This window comes from Bos indicus x Bos taurus, chromosome 8 (assembly GCF_003369695.1).
Source record: "Bos indicus x Bos taurus breed Angus x Brahman F1 hybrid chromosome 8, Bos_hybrid_MaternalHap_v2.0, whole genome shotgun sequence".
Taxonomy (NCBI): domain Eukaryota; kingdom Metazoa; phylum Chordata; class Mammalia; order Artiodactyla; family Bovidae; genus Bos; species Bos indicus x Bos taurus.
The window spans coordinates 39,806,931-39,826,890 of record NC_040083.1 but is presented as its reverse complement, the minus strand read 5'-3'; the positions used below and the strand labels follow the sequence as shown (position 1 = coordinate 39,826,890).

General features: G+C 40.8%; 1 protein-coding gene and 1 pseudogene across 1 annotated transcript in view; both read left to right on the top strand.

Annotated features, from left to right (window-relative positions):
• Nucleotides 1-10,007: 10,007 nt before the first annotated feature.
• LOC113898006 lies at nt 10,008-10,107 on the top strand (annotated as a pseudogene).
• A 6,120-nt stretch (nt 10,108-16,227) lies between these two features.
• The window catches only part of SLC1A1 (solute carrier family 1 member 1), a 75,133-nt gene continuing 71,400 nt past the window's right edge, over nt 16,228-19,960 (top strand). Inside the window, exon 1 of the mRNA XM_027549351.1 lies at nt 16,228-16,581. Within this exon, the coding sequence (XP_027405152.1) occupies nt 16,491-16,581 (91 nt within the window). The 5' untranslated portion in view covers nt 16,228-16,490. The remainder of the gene's footprint in view (nt 16,582-19,960) is intronic.

The following is a 19,960-nucleotide window of genomic DNA, read 5'->3' as shown; positions in this document are numbered from 1 at the left end:
CAAGAAATTAAAAATATAACTACCATATGATCCAGCAATCCCACTTTTGGGATGTATCCAGTAGAAATGAAATCACTCTCTAGAAAGGATATGTGTACCCCAGATTCACTGCAGCATTATTTACAATAGCCAAAATATGAAAACAGCCTAAATGTCCACCAATGGCTGACTAAAGAAAATGTGGTGTATATATGTCTATATACAATGGAATATTATTCAGCCACAAGAAAGAAAATCCTGCCACTTGTGAGAACATGGATGAATCTTGAGGGCATTACGCTAAGTGAAATAAGTCAGACAGAGAAGTACAAAGAATGTGTGATCTCACTTATATACGGAATCTTAAAAAAAACTGAACTCATATAAACAATTGTTACATGTGGGATCTAGTTCTCTGATGAGGGATCGAACGCAGGCTCCCTGGATTGGGAGTGAGGTCTTAGCCACTGGACCACCAGGGAACTCCCCAAACTTTCAGGTTTAAGATGAGTAAGTTCAGGGGATGTAATGTACAGTATGGTTAACTAGAGCTAACAAAACTTTATTGTATATTTGAAAGCTACTCAGAGAGTAAGTCTTCAAAGTTCCCACCACATACAGAAAATATTATAACTATGTATTGCAATAGATACCTAAACAAACTTGTGGTAATCATTTCACAATATATACATGTATCAAATCATTACACTGTGTAACTTAACACACAACATTATGTGTCAGTTATATCTCAATAAAGCTAGGAAAAAAGAGCAAATTGTTCTCAAACTGTTAGTAAAATTAGTAAAAGTAATTTTATCTCCTTTAGTTACGGAGTAGAGTCCCCATATTTTGAAACGCCTCTCTGATCTTTCCCCAACTCTCATTCAGATTTTTACAGTGTGGATCATAAGTGTTACGAGTTTGAATTCTTTGCTGCCCCTCCTTCCAGGCCCTTCCCTCTGGAAGGCTGTACATGCCTGACCCATTCATTGGCTTCACGCCTGGTTGTGTGACTTGCTTTGGCCACTGAAATACGAGAGACAGTAATGTGCACCATTTGGGTAAAGCTTTAAGAGCCATCACATAGCTGCCATCTTCTCTTCTCCCTGACCACAAGACCAGCACTAGACTGCTCTCTTACTGTGAGTCCTAAAATGAAGACAAATTGGAGCTGAGTTGAAAAGGACCCCTGATGGATATACAGCATGAAAAAGGAATAAATGCTTGTTGTTATAAAGGTCTGAGATTTCAGGGATAATTTGTTACTGCAGCATTAACTTAACCTGACAGAAAATGATTTATAAATTATTTTATGTATTATGGTTGTAAAATATAAATACTACAATAATTGGCAAAAAAGTATAATAAGATCTCCAAACTCTCTAAGCTTCTAATTTTCTGGAAGAGTTTTTAAAAACTGAGAATAGCAACAAGAACATGCCAAGTGAGTTGGAAAATTCATGTTACAAACCAGTAATTCTTATTTTTGTCCATGGACCACACTGTTAATACTACATATATTTTAGGTCAATAGAAGGACTCCCCAGCGTGGAAGAGGTGGTGGTGATGTGTGCTCAGTCATGTCTGACTCTTTGAGACACCATGGACCACTAGCCTGCCAGGCTCCTCTGTCCATGGAATTTTCCAGGCAAGAATACTGGACTGGGTTGCCATTTTCTACTCCAGGGGATCTTCCTGACCTGGGATCACACCTGAGTCTCCCATGTCTTCTGCATTACCAGGCGGATTCTTTACCACTGAGCTATATGGGAAGCCCCACAGCTGCAGAAGTCTCTTGTCATTTTATAAGAGAAACCCTCAGAAAATATATACCAGACCAGACCGCTCAAACTGCAATCTGTGAACTTTCTTTCATCAGTCTTCAATGAGATAAGCCCAGAAATTAAGAGTGTATTTAGAAGCTCTTAGAGCAATTTGACATTATCAGAACATCCAAGCTCAAGGTTGGTCAAGCTGTCTTGTTAAGTGAGGTAAATTGTCAGACTAGTGTGGTGAGTCATATGTAGCACAAGCTGCCTACTAAGATTCATCTCCCACAGATCATACACACACACCCACACACACACACACACACACACACACACACATCCTCATCCTTCACCACAGATAGTCTGAAAAGGTCTGACTGAGAACCTGCCTGGAAGTCATCAGAAGAACCATTATACTTACAGTGATAAGAAACCTAACAGAGGACCTAAAATACACAGATGCTGTAAGTAAAATTGAACTGTTCTCTTGGAAAAATCCATGTCATATTAACAATCTTCCTGACATTTTCTGTCCCACTTGAGATTTACAAAGGCAGACAGTAGAAATAACATTCCTTAATTACCCACTGTGTGTGGAACACTGTACAGTTCTTGGGTTCTGAAATACTGTCACAAAACGCGGAATACATTTTCTCTTAGAAACAGTTTTACTAATGGTGGGGAGAATCCTAGCCTATGAAGTTGACTTCACCTAAGAAGCAGCTGAACTGTATAATTTTCCATACTAATACAATGTGTGAGTCTCTAGAACAGAAATTAAGATGATAGGATAAGAAGGAGGGGAACGAAATTTTTAAACTATGCTAAATTTTTCTTTGAGATTTTCTCACCTTCTTCTATTTACCTGCTATCTCTCTAGGCCTTCCCTATTGGGATTCCCTGGTGTCTCAGATGGTAAAGAATCTGCCTGCAATGCAGGAGACCTGGGTTTGATCCCTGGGTTGGGAAGATCCCCTGGAGAAGGAAACGGCAACCCCCTCCAGTATTCTTGCCTGGAAAATCCCACGGACAGAGGAGCCTGGCAGGCTACAGTCCGTGGGGTTGCAGAGTCAGACACAACTGAGTGACTTCACTTCTTCTTGCCTTCTCAACCAACCCTCTCTCCTCTTACACTCCCCTGGTTTTCCAATTACAGCACTCATCAAAATTATTTCATTTCTTTTCCTTCAATGGTTTCTTCATCCTGCTAGAAGCATCTGTCTTTTTAGAATATGCTTATTTTAATTCTAACCTCAAAGTGAAAGTACAGGGACATGAAAAGACAATGTTTGGGAAAATAGAGGAAACTATTCTAGGTCAAGGAAGCAGGATGACTTTTGTCTGAGTCACCTTCTCCTAATCACTTTCTGCTTTTCACAATTTCCCCCCTTTTTATATTTCTTACATAGAATTCCTGAGTTTTTTTTCTTCCATAGTGACTCTCAACACTAAAAATGGAGGCAGTCATTGGTAAAAAGGAATCATTTGTACATGAGGTAAGCAGAAACAGTTTGCATGAGTGAGAACTGAGGGAGGAAATCCACAAATAGTAGGAAGAGAAGAATTTGGAACACCATAGGTGTTGAAAGCTGAAATCAGAGATCTTAGAGACAATTTAAGCTAGTATATCCCTAAAAGACAGCAAGCCCAGAACTCAGAGTCTTCAATAGGCAATGATCTCTTTGTAGCACTTAATAAAATTGTTTTGTTTTCATCATTTTTTAATTTATACCATAATCTTGGAAAGTGGTATTGATTTTCTTTTTGGGGCGGTATTGATTTTCAATATGCAACAGTGATAATTTTCTTTTAAAATGCATTCATTTGGAAAAAGAAAATTAGTTCAAAGAAAATCTTAGGTAAATAATGTAAGTGGTACAGAGATGTGGATAAGAATTATGAGGTGGTATGGAGAAGGAAATGGCAACCCACTCCAGTACTCTTGCCTGGAAAATTCCATGGTTGGAGGAGCCTGGTAGGCTACAGTCCATGGGGTCGCAAAGAATCGGACACAACTGAGGGACTTCACTTTCTTTCTTTCCATAGTTTCTTTTGGAGAAGGAATGGCAACCCACTTCAGTGCTTTGGTCTGGAGAATCCCATGGACAGAGGGGCCTGGTAGGCTGCAGTCTATGGGGCTGCAAAGAGCCAGACACAACTAAGCAACTAACACACACACACACACACATGCAGAATCTTGGAGCTGGGGAAACAGTGATCTAGCCTGAATGAACTTTACATTTGAATTTAAAACTGGTGAGATATGAATGCATGTTTGCATTCTAGGTTTGCATTCTTAAAACCTAGAAATGGTTTTAAGATAACACACAAACCTGTCTTCTGTACGTGGTATAGTTAAATTCCTCCAAACAACACAGCCCCACAGGCAGAAACTATAAAGGAATGTGGTAGCAAGGTAAGAGCTTATAAGCTTTAGTGACACATCACTTAGCAACCTCCTTTATATCTGCACACTCAACCTACAGCATTACTAGAAACTGGGCATCTTGTCACCTCTTCCTCCTATGAGACAACCCTTAGGGATTTCCCACTACTTACTGATCTTTCAGCACATATTTCAGTTTGTGGCCAGAAAAAGGATAATCCTGTAAGAATAATGCAAGAAATTTATACATGATACTGTACATATTTTTAGTCTAAATAACAATAATAAACAATAATTCAGCCAGATCCAGATTAATTCAGGTGTTGCCAATAACTATGGGAACACAGTATGTGAGAATTGTAACTATTCATGTAAACAGCATCGGCTGAGCTCAACAAAGATTCATTAAAAGCCAAAATATGTTCCAGGAACTGTGCCAAGTGTTGAAGAATCATGATCAAAAAGACTCAGTCTCCACCTCCAAGGCATCCATAGTTGTACAAATTAAATATGAGCCATGCTATATTCACGAAATTTTTCATAGTTCACAAAAGTTTTATTTCATATTACTTTACTTAATACTTACAGAAGCACTGTGATGTAAGATATTATTGTTATCCCCACATTACAGACAAGGAAACTAAAACCGTCCATTTGATTTGCCCAAGGTTATTAATAGCAGTATCAGTAAGCAATAGAGAAGTCTTGAACCCAAGAATCCTGCTTCCAAATCAGCACTTTTCCCATAATACTGCTGCTAAGTCGCGTCAGTTGTGTCCAACGCTGCGCGACCCCATAGACGGCAGCCCACCAGGCTCCCCCATCCCTGGGATTCTCCAGGCAAGAATACTGGAGTGGGTTGCCATTTCCTTCTCCAATGCAGGAAAGTGAAAAGTGAAAATGAAGTCGCTCAGTCGTGTCTGACTCTTTGCAACCCCATGGACTGCAGCCCACCAGGCTCCTCCGTCCATGGGATTTTCCAGATAAGAGTACTGGAGTGGGGTGCCATTGCCTTCTCCATTCCTATAATACCAGCTACCTGCAATTATTTCCCTCACAATTCTGCTTCTGGCTATAATGAAGTATTAACATGTACTCCTGGTGAGAACAACTTGAAAAGCCAGAAAAAATACAAAATAAAATCTATTTAAAGGCAGTAAGTCTACTGACATCATTAGAAAATTGCCTTAGCAGCCAGAACTTTAGAGTCCAAGATCAGAGATGAGGGAACCCCAAAAATGTGGCCTACCAACCAGAAAAAGAGTGTAGAAAATCAGGGAACCCAAAAGCTAGGTCTGTCAGAGTGGTACTGATAAAATTTGTAAGTTCCTACCCAGACTAATCAAGAAAAATATGAAAACACCAATTATCAATGTGAGGAGTACAACAGAGGACATCAAACAGACCTATAAGACATTAAGGATATGCTACAGACAACTATTAATGTGACAACACAGATGAAATGGACACATTCATTAAAAGACACATATCAAAAACTGATCCAAAAAGAAATATAAAACTTCAACAGCCCAACATCCATTAAAGAAACTGAATTTGTAGTTAACAATTTATACAAAGAAATTCTAGGTCCAGATGACTTCACAGGTGAATTCCAACTTTTAAGGGAAAATAATAACAATATACTTTTTGAGAACATAGAAAAGGAGGAAAAACTAAATCATTTTATAATATAAGGTCAGTATTACCCTGATTTCAAAAACAAAGACATTAAAATAGAATTACAAAACATTATCCCTCATAACACAGATGTAAAACTTAACAAATTATTAGCAAGTTTAATCTAACAATACGTATCTGTTAAATTAGATAATATATATCCACATATATTGGGAGACCCAGGTTCCATCCCTGGGTTGGGAAGATCCCCTAGAGAAGGAAATGGCAACCCACTCCAGTATCCTTGCCTGGAAAATTCCATGGACGAAGGAGCCTGGCAGGCTACAGTCCATGGGGTCACAAAAAGTCGGACACAACCGAGCAACTTCACTTTAATCCACGTATATTATCACATCTTTATCCAGTCATCTGTCAATGGACATTTAGGTTGCTTCCATGTCTTGGTTATTGTAAACAGTGCTGCAGTGAACACTGGGGTGCATGTATCTTTTTGAATTATGGTTTTCTCCAGATATATGCCCAGGAGTGGGACTGCAGGATCATATGATAGCTCTGTTTCTAGTTTTTTGAGGAGCCTTCATATGGTTCACCATAGTAGTTGTAGAAGTTTGTTAAATAAACTATAGGTTTATTCATACAGTAGCATAGCAGTTCAAAGGAATGAGGAAGATTTCTTTATAATAAGAACTACACAAAGGAGTATTGAACAGAAAAAGGAACAAGGAAAATCTCTTGTAACACTGGGTAAGCACCAGGATAAATGAAAAACAAGAGAAGCCCAGAACAGGCCTTGTAAAATGTCACCTTTGTGTAATAAAGGGAAGGAGAATGTGACTATAAACATTTCTTTCTATTTCCTACAAAGAAGCAACTATAGCATAAAGTAAACTGTAGGAGCTACCTGCTAACGGTTATATATGTTGGGAGGCAGCAGAGTAAAGGAGAGGGGAGATGAACATGAGAATTCTCTGACTGTGCTGTTTTACAGTTTGACTGAACTGTGTAAAAGTTTTACATACTTTAAAAAATTACTGAATTTTTAAAATCCAATTTCTAAAATTTGAAAATGGACTTTCCTGGTGGTCTAGTGGTTGGGATTGCAGGTTTCATCCCTGGTTGGGGAGCTAAGATCCTGCATGCTATGCCTTGCAGCCAAAAAAAATTTCAATGAAAACAAATGGAAACCTATGGTTCTAACTGTATATCAAATTGATGGCATAATTATTTCAAGTGACTTTTTTTAATTCAATTTTTTTTATTTAGGTAAAATTCATATAATATACAATTAACCATTTAAAAATATATAGTTCAGTGGTATTTAGTGTGTTCACAATGTTGTGCTGTTTTATTATTTTTGACTCTGAGGCCATTTTCTTTGGAATTCTACCCATAGATTATTTTTTTCATTCTAGCTTTATTGAGGTATAAATTTCAGATGTATAGCATCCTGATTTAATTTACACACATCATGAAATGATGTCTATAATAACTTCAGTGAACATCCATACAGATACATTAAAGAAATAGAAAAAAATTTTCCTTATGATGAGAACTCTTAGGATTTACTCTCTTAACTACTTTCATATACAACATACAACAGTGTTAATTATACTGATCATGTTGTACTTACTTATTTTATAACTGGAAGTTTGTACCTTTTGACTACCTTCATCCAATCCCTTTTCCTCTACCCCCAGTAATCACAAATCTGATCTCTTTTTGCATGAGTTTGTTTGTTTTCGTCATATGACTGACCCATGACACTATGTTAATTCCTAGTACCCAACATAGTAATTTGATATTTCTATACATTTCAAAATGATCCCCATGATAAGAATAGCTGTCATCAGTCACCAAAGATACTACATAATTATTAACTATATTCCACATACTGTACATTTCATACCTGTGACTCATTTATTTTGTATCTTAGTTTGTACCTCTTAATCTCTTTCATCTATTTCTCTCAATCCTCCACCCCCAAAGAACCACCTGTTTATTCTCTGTGTCTATGACTCTGTTTTCTGTTTAGTTATGTTTGTTGAGAGACTTTCAAACACGAAAATTTGACCATACATCCCTTGAGGTATATGTGAAAAATGTGAAAGTGAAAGTGTTAGTCACTCAGTCATGTCTGACTCTTTGCAACCCCATGAACTTTAACCTACCAGGCTACTCTGTCCATGGAATCCTCCAGGCAACAATACTGGAGTGGGATCCCAATCCCAAGGGATCCCAATCCAGGGGATCTTCCCAACCCAGGGATCAAACCTGGGTATCCTGCACTGCAGGCGATTCTTTACTATCTGAGCCACCAGGGAAGATTTTGGTGTCAAAAGAACCACAAAGAAATCTTAAGCTGCATTCAGTGGTCTTATTATTAGAAGTAATATTGACACTTAAAAAAACTATTTTATATATAGTATGATTAGGAAATAAACACTTCAATTCATGTCTTTAGGAACTATGCTTTTCAAAGTAAAATCAAGGAAGTTTAATCCAAACTATGTAATCTTAAATTTAAATTGATTCACATCCATTAGGATACCTACTATTAAGACAACAATTATTGATGAGAATGTGGAGAAACTGGAACCCTTGTCCTTTGCTTGTTAGAATGTAAAATGGTGCAGTCAATGTAAAAACAGTATGGCAGTTTCTTAAAGTATTAAATATAGAATTACCATATGATCCAGCAATTCTACTTCTGGGTACACAACACAGAAGAATTGAAAACAGGGACTCAAACAGGTATTTATACACCCATTTTCATAGTAGTATTATTCACAATTGCCAGAAGATGGAAACAACCCAAGTGTTCATCAATGAATGAATGAATGGATAAATAATATGTGGTATATAAATACAGGGTATATATAATTCTCCCTTAAAAAGTAAGGAATTACATACCACAACATGGACGACCCTTGAGGACATTATGATAAGTGAAATAAACCAGTCACAAAAGGAAGAGAATTTCATAGATACAGAAAGCAGAATGGTAGAAGCTGGAGGAAAAAGGAGTGGGGAGTCAGTGTTTAATGGGTTCAGAGTTTCAATTTAGGAAGATGAGAAAGCTCTGAAAAAGGATGGTGGTGATGTTTGCAGAACAATGTGGATGTACTTAATGTCACAAAGCTATACATTTAAAAATGGTTTATATGGTAAAATTTATTATGAATATTTTGCAATAATAAAAAATTATACAGGAAACATCAGTATGAACTCATTATCTATTTGTCTCTTACTATGAAATATGTATTTCTGAGTGCTATCCACTAAAAAGGGCTAGAAACATCGACAACCTAGTAGCAACAAGCCCTCCCATCATCAAGATCATTGTTTCTAAGTACTACTCTCCACTAAGAGGATCCCAGACTGTCTGGAGAAATGGCTGTGCCTAGTTCCGGGACTTCCCTGGTGGCTCAGATGGTAAAGAATCTGCCTGTAATTCAGGAGACTCGCTTTCAATCCCTGGGTCAGGATGATCCCCTGGAGAAGGAAATGGCAACCCACTGCAACATTCTTGCCTGGAAAATTCCATGGACCAAGGAGCTTGGCTACAGTCCATGGAATTGCAAAGAGTTGGACACGACTGAGCAACTTAGAGAGAGTTCCAGGGCAAGAAATGTATGGGATGATGGTCTTGAGACATTTGCTAAGCCAGAAAATAAGGACACTTTTGAAGATAAAGTTCTGTCAAAAGGACACAGGATTCAAAACGAAGGGGCTCCCACTGACCAAAGATGGGAAAATTTGAACAAGGGAAAGAATCATGACTGTAACTGACTGCAACACATAAAACCATCCACAACATGTAAATCCACGTGTTCATAATAATACTAACAAAGAATAAGAAAACAGAACCTCATCAATCACCGTTGGATGTTGCTAGTATACCAATTTATTACCTAGAAAACCAATAAAGAGGAGAAATAAAGCATGAATCCTGCCTTTTCCATACATGGTATTTCAGGGTAACAAACAGTTGATGAGGTAGAAATCCTTTCTATGGAAGAATCTCAGCAAATGTGTTCAGAAGGAATGACAGAATGAATTACCATCAGATGCCAAAATCATATTCGAAAGGTTGTTGGTGAATTTATCACAGATGAATCAGGCTGGCAATATCAGAATCCACTTTTCAACCTTAGCATTGCTAAATATCAAATCTCCAGATCTAACTACCAGCTTAAAGGAAACAGTGGGGGTAGAGAAACGAAATAATTGCCACCATGAATAAACACATATACTAAAATTGGAACAATACAGAGAAGATTAGCATGGCCGCTATGCAAGGGTAACACACAAATTCGTGAAGTGTTCCATATTTTTTAAAAAAGGAAAAAAAGAAAGAACAAGCCAAATCCAGAATGCAAAGAATTTTGTAGGACAAATGACTGCTCAGCAAATGAGATGAGGGGCAACTGTAGAATAAAAGAGACTTTGCAAAGTTAACAACCCAGGGTAACGTGTGGACTCATTCAGACAAAGGTTTCCAGACCACTGTCCCCTCTGTTGGAACTTACCCCGTGCACCTTCTTGGTTGAAGTCTGCAGCTGTGAAGATGTGTTCTGTCTTTCCCTTGGCTTTCTTAGAGCTGAGGGACATCTCTACCTACAGCCTCTGTCTCACAGCAGCTACTGCAAAGTGACAAATAAGTGAGTCTCTCTACATCAGGCCAGTTCACACGGGTGCTCTCCTAGACTTTAAGGAGGGTCTTCTCATCCTGCCATGACCATCCCATCAGCCCAGCATCCCTGCTACCAGGAACAGAGTGGCTGAGAAGTGAAATCTGAGTCTCTTGCTGCCTGACCACACTGTCCTGCCACACTGGCGTTGATATAGTTGTACTCCAGATTGGCAAGGGACAGCTTGGGAAGCAGCCTTCTAATAGGGAGTAGGGGACAGAGCTGCACCCCCTTTTTGCTAACATGTACCCCCTTACTGGATGCAGTCTGCCTGGAGAGAGAAAACAGGACCAACATCTCTCTTCCCTTCCCTTCCTGCCATTATTCCCTTGACAAGAAAGTGTTTTTTCTAATCCCCCTGTGTCTCAACTGCCTGCTCCACTGGAGTGACAGCCACTATAGATAGAAGGTTCCGTTCCTACACTACAGGGCAATTCTGTGAGCTGGGATTTTTGATATTCTAGTGAAGAGATGAAGGAATACGGGGACATTCTTTCTCACAATAACACTCTTTCTTGCTACCTAATCCCACATATCACACAGAAGTCTAATATTAGTACATTTTTTTCTTTAAATTCCTTTGTAACAAATCCTAATCTCCCAAGCATATGAACACCTTGGCTTAGCAGGGCAAAGAACATGTGCTCAGAAATGCAAAAGAAAAAGAGCACATTAATAACATCCATATCACTACTCTTATACACACACATGCACACACATACAGACTTACTTGGAATTATACATATTTTAAGTTTTATATTTTTAGATAAAAAATAATAAATTACTGCATTCTCATTACAAAAAAACCCACCTATTGACAATAATTGACTTTTGCCATCTCAAAACATAGTTATATGTAGGTATTTACCATTTTCTCATGTAATTTAATATTCTGCTAAAATATGCTTTTCAGTCTCTACATGGTTGTCCAGTGTATTTTTACACCCTTTCTCAAACTTTTAGCCAATTCACTTTACTAGACAGTTAATTTTTTTCCAACTGGGTTGGGATGAACAGCCCTTTAGTATTTTGTTGGTATAAGTTTCTAGAGGTAGAATGGTTGAGTTAAAAAATACAAATGCTTTTGATAGAAAGGTTACACATTGCCTAATTATCCTTAGAAAATCATAGCATTTTCTAGGTCCACTGGCACTGTGTGACACTTCCCATTTTCCATTTTCCTCTCTAAGTTTATAATTTAAAATGTTCAAATTATAAATTCAAAATTGTGAATTTTAAAATTTTATGTTAAAATATATTTGTTCAGCTAGTAAATATTGGTTCAAATGTTCATTTCTTTCAGTATTAGTGAGACTGAAGATTTTCATATGTATTAACCATTTATATTTATTACTGTAAATGATATCTTCCGATGAGGAAACCAAGGTTCAGAGAGATTAAATGACTTGTTCAAGGACACACAGCTTCTACGAAACAGATAATTTTTTTTTCATATTCTAAAATGAAATAGAATTGCTCTTCAGTTTGTTAAGTGAGTAATAAAGTTATGGGGCAAAGTTCTGTTGGATTCAAGACTTCAAGGGTATCTAACTAAAATACAAGTCTATTCAGGCCAAATAATCTTTATAAAATATAGCTTGGAGTATTACTGTGGAGATTTAATGAATTATAGTTTCTTTTACCCCTTAATTTTTAATCCCAAGAGAAATCCAAATCAAAATTGGAAGACAAAAAAGAGATTGCTAAAAAAAAGGTATTGGAATATGCTGACAGCATCCTTCTTACTACCAGTCATGAATCCCTGCTGTGGATGCTAAAGGAGACTCCAGTACTCATGACCTCCTTCTCCCCATTATCACAGCATGAGGACAAAGCATCCAGCTGTGTATGTTTTATGGTGGTAGAATGCAACCAGCATACTATTTTAAGAGATGTTCAGAAGCTGATGACTTACTTTTTGTCTCTGAATGCCCCTTTTCATTTCTATGCCAAGTAATATATAAGGCCAGGCTGTCACCCACTGACTTAACCTTGTGTGGCAATGTCAAAGTCTCCTTTCTTTAATAACTAACAAGAGAGTCCGTAAGTTAACAATTTAAGAGAGAGAGAGAAACAATAACAATAAGGGAAATGTCAGAGTTACTTAAATGGTAAAAAGAGAGAGAGGACGAAGAAGGGGGAGGGGGACGGAGGGAGGATGGAAGGAAGGGGCAAACAGACACACCGGCAAAATGTAATTAGTAAGAACTGGCCAAAGGTATATTTCAGCAGGGTGAAAGAATTTGAGGGACCAGGGGAAAGGGAAAAGGGAGATCTACTGGAGGGGTAAAATCCTAACACTTCTTTCCACTTGGCTTTAAGATCTTATCCCAGAAGAGTGGAGATTTTATTTCAGGAGCTGAGTAGTTAAGATCCCCTCAGGTAGTTTACAAGAGAAATGCTTCTCCACTCCTGTCCAATTTGCAATTATTTGTGCCCATGACTAGCCCAGGCTAAGAAAGTAGAAAAGAACAGAACTTGAGCACCACGGGGGTCTCCAACCTCCTCCCTCTCCAAAGTGATGCTTCCTATTCCATTTCTTGTCTTAGGCAGAGAAATCAGGTAGAATTATTGAGTGCTTATAGCAGCAATGGAGAGATGATTCAAGAGTTCAACCACTGCCCCATAAAGCGCATGCAGCTTCCACTTGAGCAGAGCACTGTAGGACACCAAAGCATTTCCTGGATGTGGATGGAGGGATTCTTGATGATCTTGTGGACAGTAAAATTCACATAACTCAAGACTAATTTTCCCATAACAATTCTATATTTGTTTCTCATAGTAGAGGTGGTGGTTTAATGCAGAGTTTGTGCACTTAGCTGAGCAAGACCACTGAGTTCAACCCTTGATCCTTCTCTGACTAGTGGAGGGAACTTAAGCAAGTTACTTATCCTTCTTTTACCTCAAATTCCTCAGCTCTAAAATGAAAATAATGATAATACACAAGATCTCATTTGATTTTTCCAGCAGCCCCATGGGATATAATAGTCCCTACTTCACTGAACTGTCATGAGGACCAAAGTAGTCAGTATGTATAAAGTGGTTAGGAAGGCGTCTGGCAAATGTTAAGTGCACTATTAATTGTTTGCTTATTAATTATCTTTTGTTACCAGCTAAAGTGGAACTACCATTTTAGTAAAGCATAAACACAGTTTAAAATTCATCTGGCCTACATGCTTTGAACTTCTGAGATTCTTAACTTTTAATGCAGGAGATGTTAATTATTGCAAAATGAACGTATATGTTTAGACTCTATTCTCCTTTTTATATTACCCTACTTTTAGACTGCATAGTTCAAAGAAGCATAAAATGAGTATGTACTATGTGAGCTTTAGGTGTGAAAGTACAATAGATTTAGGGTCCCTGACAGTAATTTAAAGGAAATTACTATTAATCAATATACAAAGGTTCGTATGTGTGTGAAATGGCTCAACGTATCTTCAGGACAGGCAGGGAACAGAGGAGGAAGTAAGAAAACGCCTGCCTAGGTTGACTCCAAGTAAAACTCATGATGGCACTTGCTGTGTGCCAGGCACTGTTCTAAGTCTTTTACATACATGCTTGTATTCAATTCTTACAGTACCCTCATGAAATAAATACTGTGAATGCCTCCATTTACACACGCAGAAAGCGAGACAAAAAATTTAAGTATTAATAACTTGCCCAAGAACACCCAACTGGTAAATGGTGGTGCTGGGATTTAAACCTAAATATATCCTACCCCCAAAACCCAGGTGTAACTGTCTTACTACACCTCCAAAAACTGCAATGTACAAAGTTTGTCTTAGATTCTTCAACTTTTTTCTCTCTTTGCTAAGTCACTTCAGTCGTGTCCGACTCTGTGCGACCCCATAGACGGCAGCCCACCAGGCTCCCCTGTCCCTGGGATTCTCCAGGCAAGAACTCTGGAGTGGGTTGCCATTTCCTTCTCCAATGCATGAAAGTGAAAAGTGAAAGTGAAGTCACTCAGTCGTGTCTGACTCTTCGAAACCCCACGGATTGCAGCCCACCAGGCTCCTCCGCCCATGGGATTTTCCAGGCAAGAGTACTGGAGTGGGGTGCCATTGCCTTCTCCATTTTCTCTCTTTAGGACCTGTTTATTCCTTAAATACAGCCCTATCTACAAGTGTAATGGGCATGGATGTGCTTATGATAAACACCTTGGAAAATACAGAAGGATAGAAAGCAAAAAGATTCAGACATCATATTATCACCCAAAGATGAGCACTGTTAAAATTTTGTGTTCCTTCTAGACTTTTTTCTAAGTACATGGCTTTGTTTTATGTTTGTTTTACACAGTTGTGATCACACTATATAAACAGTTTTAATCTTCTTGCTTTCCCTATTATGACATGTGCCATCCTATGCTCTTAGAAATGTCATAAACTTCCTTTATAGAGGCTGAATAATGTACAGCTGCATGGCAGTTCCATAAAATATTTACCATTCCTTTCATGCTGGACATCTGAGTATTTCCAGCCTTTTTACTGCAGGATGGAAATCTTTGTCCCCTCTTTCTTAATAGTTTCCCTTCTTCTGACATCTCTTCAGATCTTCCCCAGGCACACAACGACTTTGGTATTCCTCTATCTTTCCTTTCTCAAAATTTATTTTCTGAAAATGAGCTGATAAGCTCATTCATACTAAAGTGTACATGGTTCATAAAACTTACTTTCTCTTCCAGGACACTTCTGTCAAAGCGCCAAAGGAATGACGCTCTAATTGTGAGGAGTTAGTTATCAGAAAAATTTAGTTGGGGAGATTCCCCAATTGGAGGAGACTCTACAACAGCAAAAAGGTGCGGGGCTGCGGTAACCTAAGGAAAGCTGACGAGAAGGCAAGACTAGAGCTGCGAGGTGGTAGTGTGGTTGAGGGAAGAAAAACGTTTTGTATAAGCTAGGGTGAAAATTAAAAAAAAAAAAACTGAGTAAAAACGGAAGAGAATTAGAAAATCCACTCCGCGGCACTTACCTAGTTTCTCCAACTCTCCTGCTTTTGCCTTTCCAAAACATTTGGCCTGTGGGATGGGCCCGCCCACCTTTTACTCAGCTCCGCTCGGTTGGGTTCTCAGTCTTAATTACTTTGCCAAGTCTCACAGCTCTGGGGCCTCGGGCGGCCACAGAGGCAGCCTCAAGGAGCGGAAGCGAAGTTCTAAGAGGGTCCATTCCAAGCCCTGGGCCCACAGACAGTCCTGTAGGAGGTTCACCTCCCTGGACCCAAACAGGAGAGTTAATAATACCTCTGGGGGCGGCGGGTTAGAAACCTCGTGTGAAAGTTCACAAAGTCCCGTTCTGCCCCTAGCACTCTTTCTTTCACTCCTCCTAGAGGCTTCAGGCTTTCTAGGCTGTTGGCAAGTCCGAGAAGCAAAGGGCACCCAAAACAGAACTCAGTTCCCCCCAACTCTCCCCACTCGGGTGCTGCACTGCGTGGAGAAAGAGGAGGCGTGGGGGTGTGCAGGCTGAAGTTCAAGCCAAAGGGGCCACTGACTCCGCCCCTCCGCCCCGCAAGGATTAGGGTGCAGAGGAAACCGTAAATCCGAAAACCTAGCCTGACCAATTTAAAAAAAAAAAAGCGAAAGGCTCCAGCCTGAAACTGGGGCGGAGCACACTGCTCTCCTGAGGGCCGACCCGGCTCCAGCTACAGCGCGAACGCCCTCCCAGGCTTGCTCCACGGTACCCCGGGCGCACCACGCACGCACCCGCCTCCCTGGGCCGGCCGCTCCTCCCTCCTTCCTTGCTGGTTGGCCCGGGTGCCGCAAGCGCGGCGGCGGCAGGAGGAGCCGGGCGCGCCCGCCACGCACAGCACGGGCGGCAGGCGCGGCGCACGAGCTCAGGTGGCGGCTGCGGCGGTGGTGACAGCAGCGGCTGCAGCAGCTAGCGCACGCCCTCTCCGCGTCGCGCCCGCAACCCTCCACTGCGCCGCGGAGCTAGCGGCCGTCCCAGGGTTTCCCCGGCCCCCGCGCGCACGGGCGAGCCCCACGCACAATAGCGGCCGCCTCTATTGTGGTTCCGAGCCCGGGCGCCAGCTATGGGGAAGCCGGCGAGGAAGGGATGCGACTGGAAGCGCTTCCTGAGGAATAATTGGCTGCTACTTTCCACCGTGGTCGCGGTGGTGCTAGGTGAGATGCGTGGCGGGTGGGCGACGCGCGCACTCACGCGCTCCCAGCACCCAGGCCGCGTGCGGGGCGGGCGCGTGTGAGGATCGGCATGGCGCTGGCGCACCCGGTGCTCGGTTCCTCGGCGCCCCCTCGGCTTCCGACACCGCGCGGGGGCTTACCCTCGAGGGTGCTGATTTCTTCGTACTAAGAACAAAGCTCCTCCGGGACACCCATTTGCGTGCTCCGTGAGCTTCGGGTTCCTGCTTTACCCAAAATGATCATAGGGGCTTGGAAGGGGGAAAGGGAAACAAGGTCTTGATTCTTACCGTTTGGAAGCAAATGTGGTTTAATTGTTTAAATCCTATCTGCTCCCCTCCTTTTTTTCCTCCCTGAACCATGCGTTGTCCGGACAGAGCGAGTGTGGATGATGGTTTGCGGTTGAACTGAAAGAGGCATCTTAACCTCAGAAATGGTCCGGTCCCCGGCGGGAGGGAGACTGGATGTTACAGTCGGTCACTCTTCCTAGTCAGTGCTTGTAAAGGTACCTGCCCACGCGGCGACGAGCCGCTGCCAGTACCCAGGCACGGAAAACCTGCCAGATTTGTGCTTGAATTCAGGGATGTGCAGTGATGGTCCGCAGGAAGTCTAGGGGAAGGGAGACCTATCAGATTTCTCCCTTTCCACTCTGCAAATCTACCGAGGTCGCATCCTTGAGCTCCCCTGCTCGCCACATTTCTTTTCTATTGAAAGTAATATTTAAGTCATATTTGCTTGTTTTTAAACAAGGTGTATTTAAGTGATTTATTCCTGACACATCACTGGATCAGGTGAATGTCTGAGCCATTGCTCAGAGGTATGAGTTATTCCAGTTTCGACTCTGAATTTCTGCCAGGTTGTCTGTTTTACAACTTGGGCCCTGGGATGCTCCTCTTTGGTGTTGGAGCCAACTGTCTCCTTTCCTCCAAGACCTGGCCCAGGTGGGGACACCCAGCAGGTGAGGCTCCTTTGAAGTCCTCACCTTCCATTTGGAAACTGGAGCTGGGAGGAGGGGTAGCCTGTGCCTCTCCCAACCCCAAGCACATTTCTCTCCAGCTGCTGCTGCTCAATCTCAGAATATTTGGTGTCACCTGCTTTCTATCTTGGTGCCCCGCCCCCAAAAACGTCTGTGGAAGTTAACGCGATCCTCAGGGTCGGGTTTGCTCCTCTAGATCCTTGCGCAAAGTCAGGTTTCTAGTAAATAAACAACATCCTGGAATTACTTTAGCAGAGGCTATCTGTGGGAGGAAAAGAGAGAAGCAGAGGAGCAAGTCTTGACTACTTAGCTCTGTTTTCCCCAAGAAGAGTCACGTGGCTCTAAGGAAAGGGCTATCCTGCCCCATCACATTTTAAATAACAGATTCCTCAAATAGAGTGATGTGATTTTCTTGCAGGCAAATAGATGAGATGGTCTTGTTTTCCTAGTGACAGGAGTCCAGAATTAATTGTGAAATCCCTTCTTCGGGATGGTTTTGGGTAGGCTGGCATTTCCCTCCTGATTCCTTGTGGAAGTGAAATGATCCTGCCTTTTCAGCTGTGGAGTTTTCCAGAAATACTCACCTGTTGACCACGTGTGGCATGCTGGTGTTGAGTTTACTGATTCACTGAAGGCTGGTTTGGCAAAGATTTTGAAAATTGTTCCCTGGCCTTCAGAACCTGTCACGTATATACATCTTCCGGGTCACGGGGGATAAAATGTCTGTTTTGCAGATGGGGCCTTTGGTGCCAGATGGGCAATTTTTTCCAGTTTTAATGTGGGTAAGCCCTGGGAGCGTGATTTCAGATTCTTTGGTCCAGAAAGGAAAACACAATATTAAATCTGTAAGTACTCAACTGAAGTCTTTCAGCACATTTGCTCCTCAAGGAGTAACATTAGGCTGTCCTGAGCATTTCAACTCTTGGTCTGAGAAGTGTCGGGCCTACACCACCCTCAGTGCACCCATCACAAGGCTCTTCCCAGGATTCTTCTCTTTTCTTCATTCTTTGGAGCACTGGGCTTGAGTACAAAAGTCACACCTCTGTCTCTGTCATCTGTGCTAACTCATTCTGGGTTAAACCCAGAAGTGAAATTGCAACCAACTTATAACAGAGATGCTAAGTCCATCCATAAGCGCTTTTGACCATGATAGTAAGTTTAGTTTTGTAACAGTCTTAATTGATGCAGAGATCGCAAACAGTCTCATGTAGCCTCCTTTCCGAACCTTTCAACATGTGGACCTTAAAAAAGGAAAAAGTTTTTATTACCCTGACAGAATATCATCTTCTGATTAAAACTGAAGTATTTTGTCCCTGCTATATATAATTCATCAGCCCTGACACTTTAAAATATTTTGATTTTTGAAGTGAAGGGCAAAACTTTTTAGCAACCAGCTGAAAGCCTCTGATTTTTCAAGACAGTATGTGAGAGGAGATGTAATTAAAGGTCATCTTTATTAGGTGTAAATGTTAGTTTCTTTTGTGGACAAAGAGATACTAAAAGCTAACTATTTCCTTATATTGTTACTCAAGAAATAAAGAGGCTGAATAGTTATGTGACTTTCTTTGTTAAAGTGACTATCTTTCACTATCTGTAAAACCCTACAAGGTCCTGGAGATAACATCTTAGATTTTCAGATGAGAGGCCTTTAGTAAAATCTGATTGTATGTGTGTGTGTGTCTGTCACTCAGTCGTGTCTGACTCTGAGACCCCATGGATTCCTCTGTCCCTGGAATGGACTGCCATTCCCTTCTCCAGGATCTTCCCAACCAACAAATCAAACCTGGGTCTTCTGTATTGCAAAAAGACTCTTTACGGTCTGAGCCACCACGGATTAGGAACAATTTTCACTGTATTCATTACGATTCTTGCAGGCCTTTCCCTTGCTTCTGTAGGGTAGTAGTACAAGAACAGAGACTGGAGTCAAGAGTCTTAGATTTGAATTCTGATCTAGTCATGCTCTGTGATTTAGACAAAATCTCGTTCTCTGGAATCCTCAATTTCCTCATCTGGAAAATAGGGATATAGATCATTCCCTCCTATGCTATTAGAGTTGATTAAGATAATGTGAAAATACCTGGTTGTATGACTAGCATATAACAGACACTCAGTAAATGTCATTTTAAGGTGATTTGAATACCTTGATTCTGAGGAAATTAATATTTTCTTATGAAATAAGGTCTCTCATGGTCTTTCTCTGTCCTGGTTGGTGTCCAGCCTAGAATTCTGAGTCCAGGGTGATTCAAGTATTTTGATGACATGTTCTGTCCAGGTGAACACCAGCCTCCAGAGCACTCACTATTCATTGTTTTAAAAGGCTATGGAAAGGATTAATAATTTTGTTTTGTGCCCCATATAGCATGATTCTCATTTCATTTAACAGGCAGA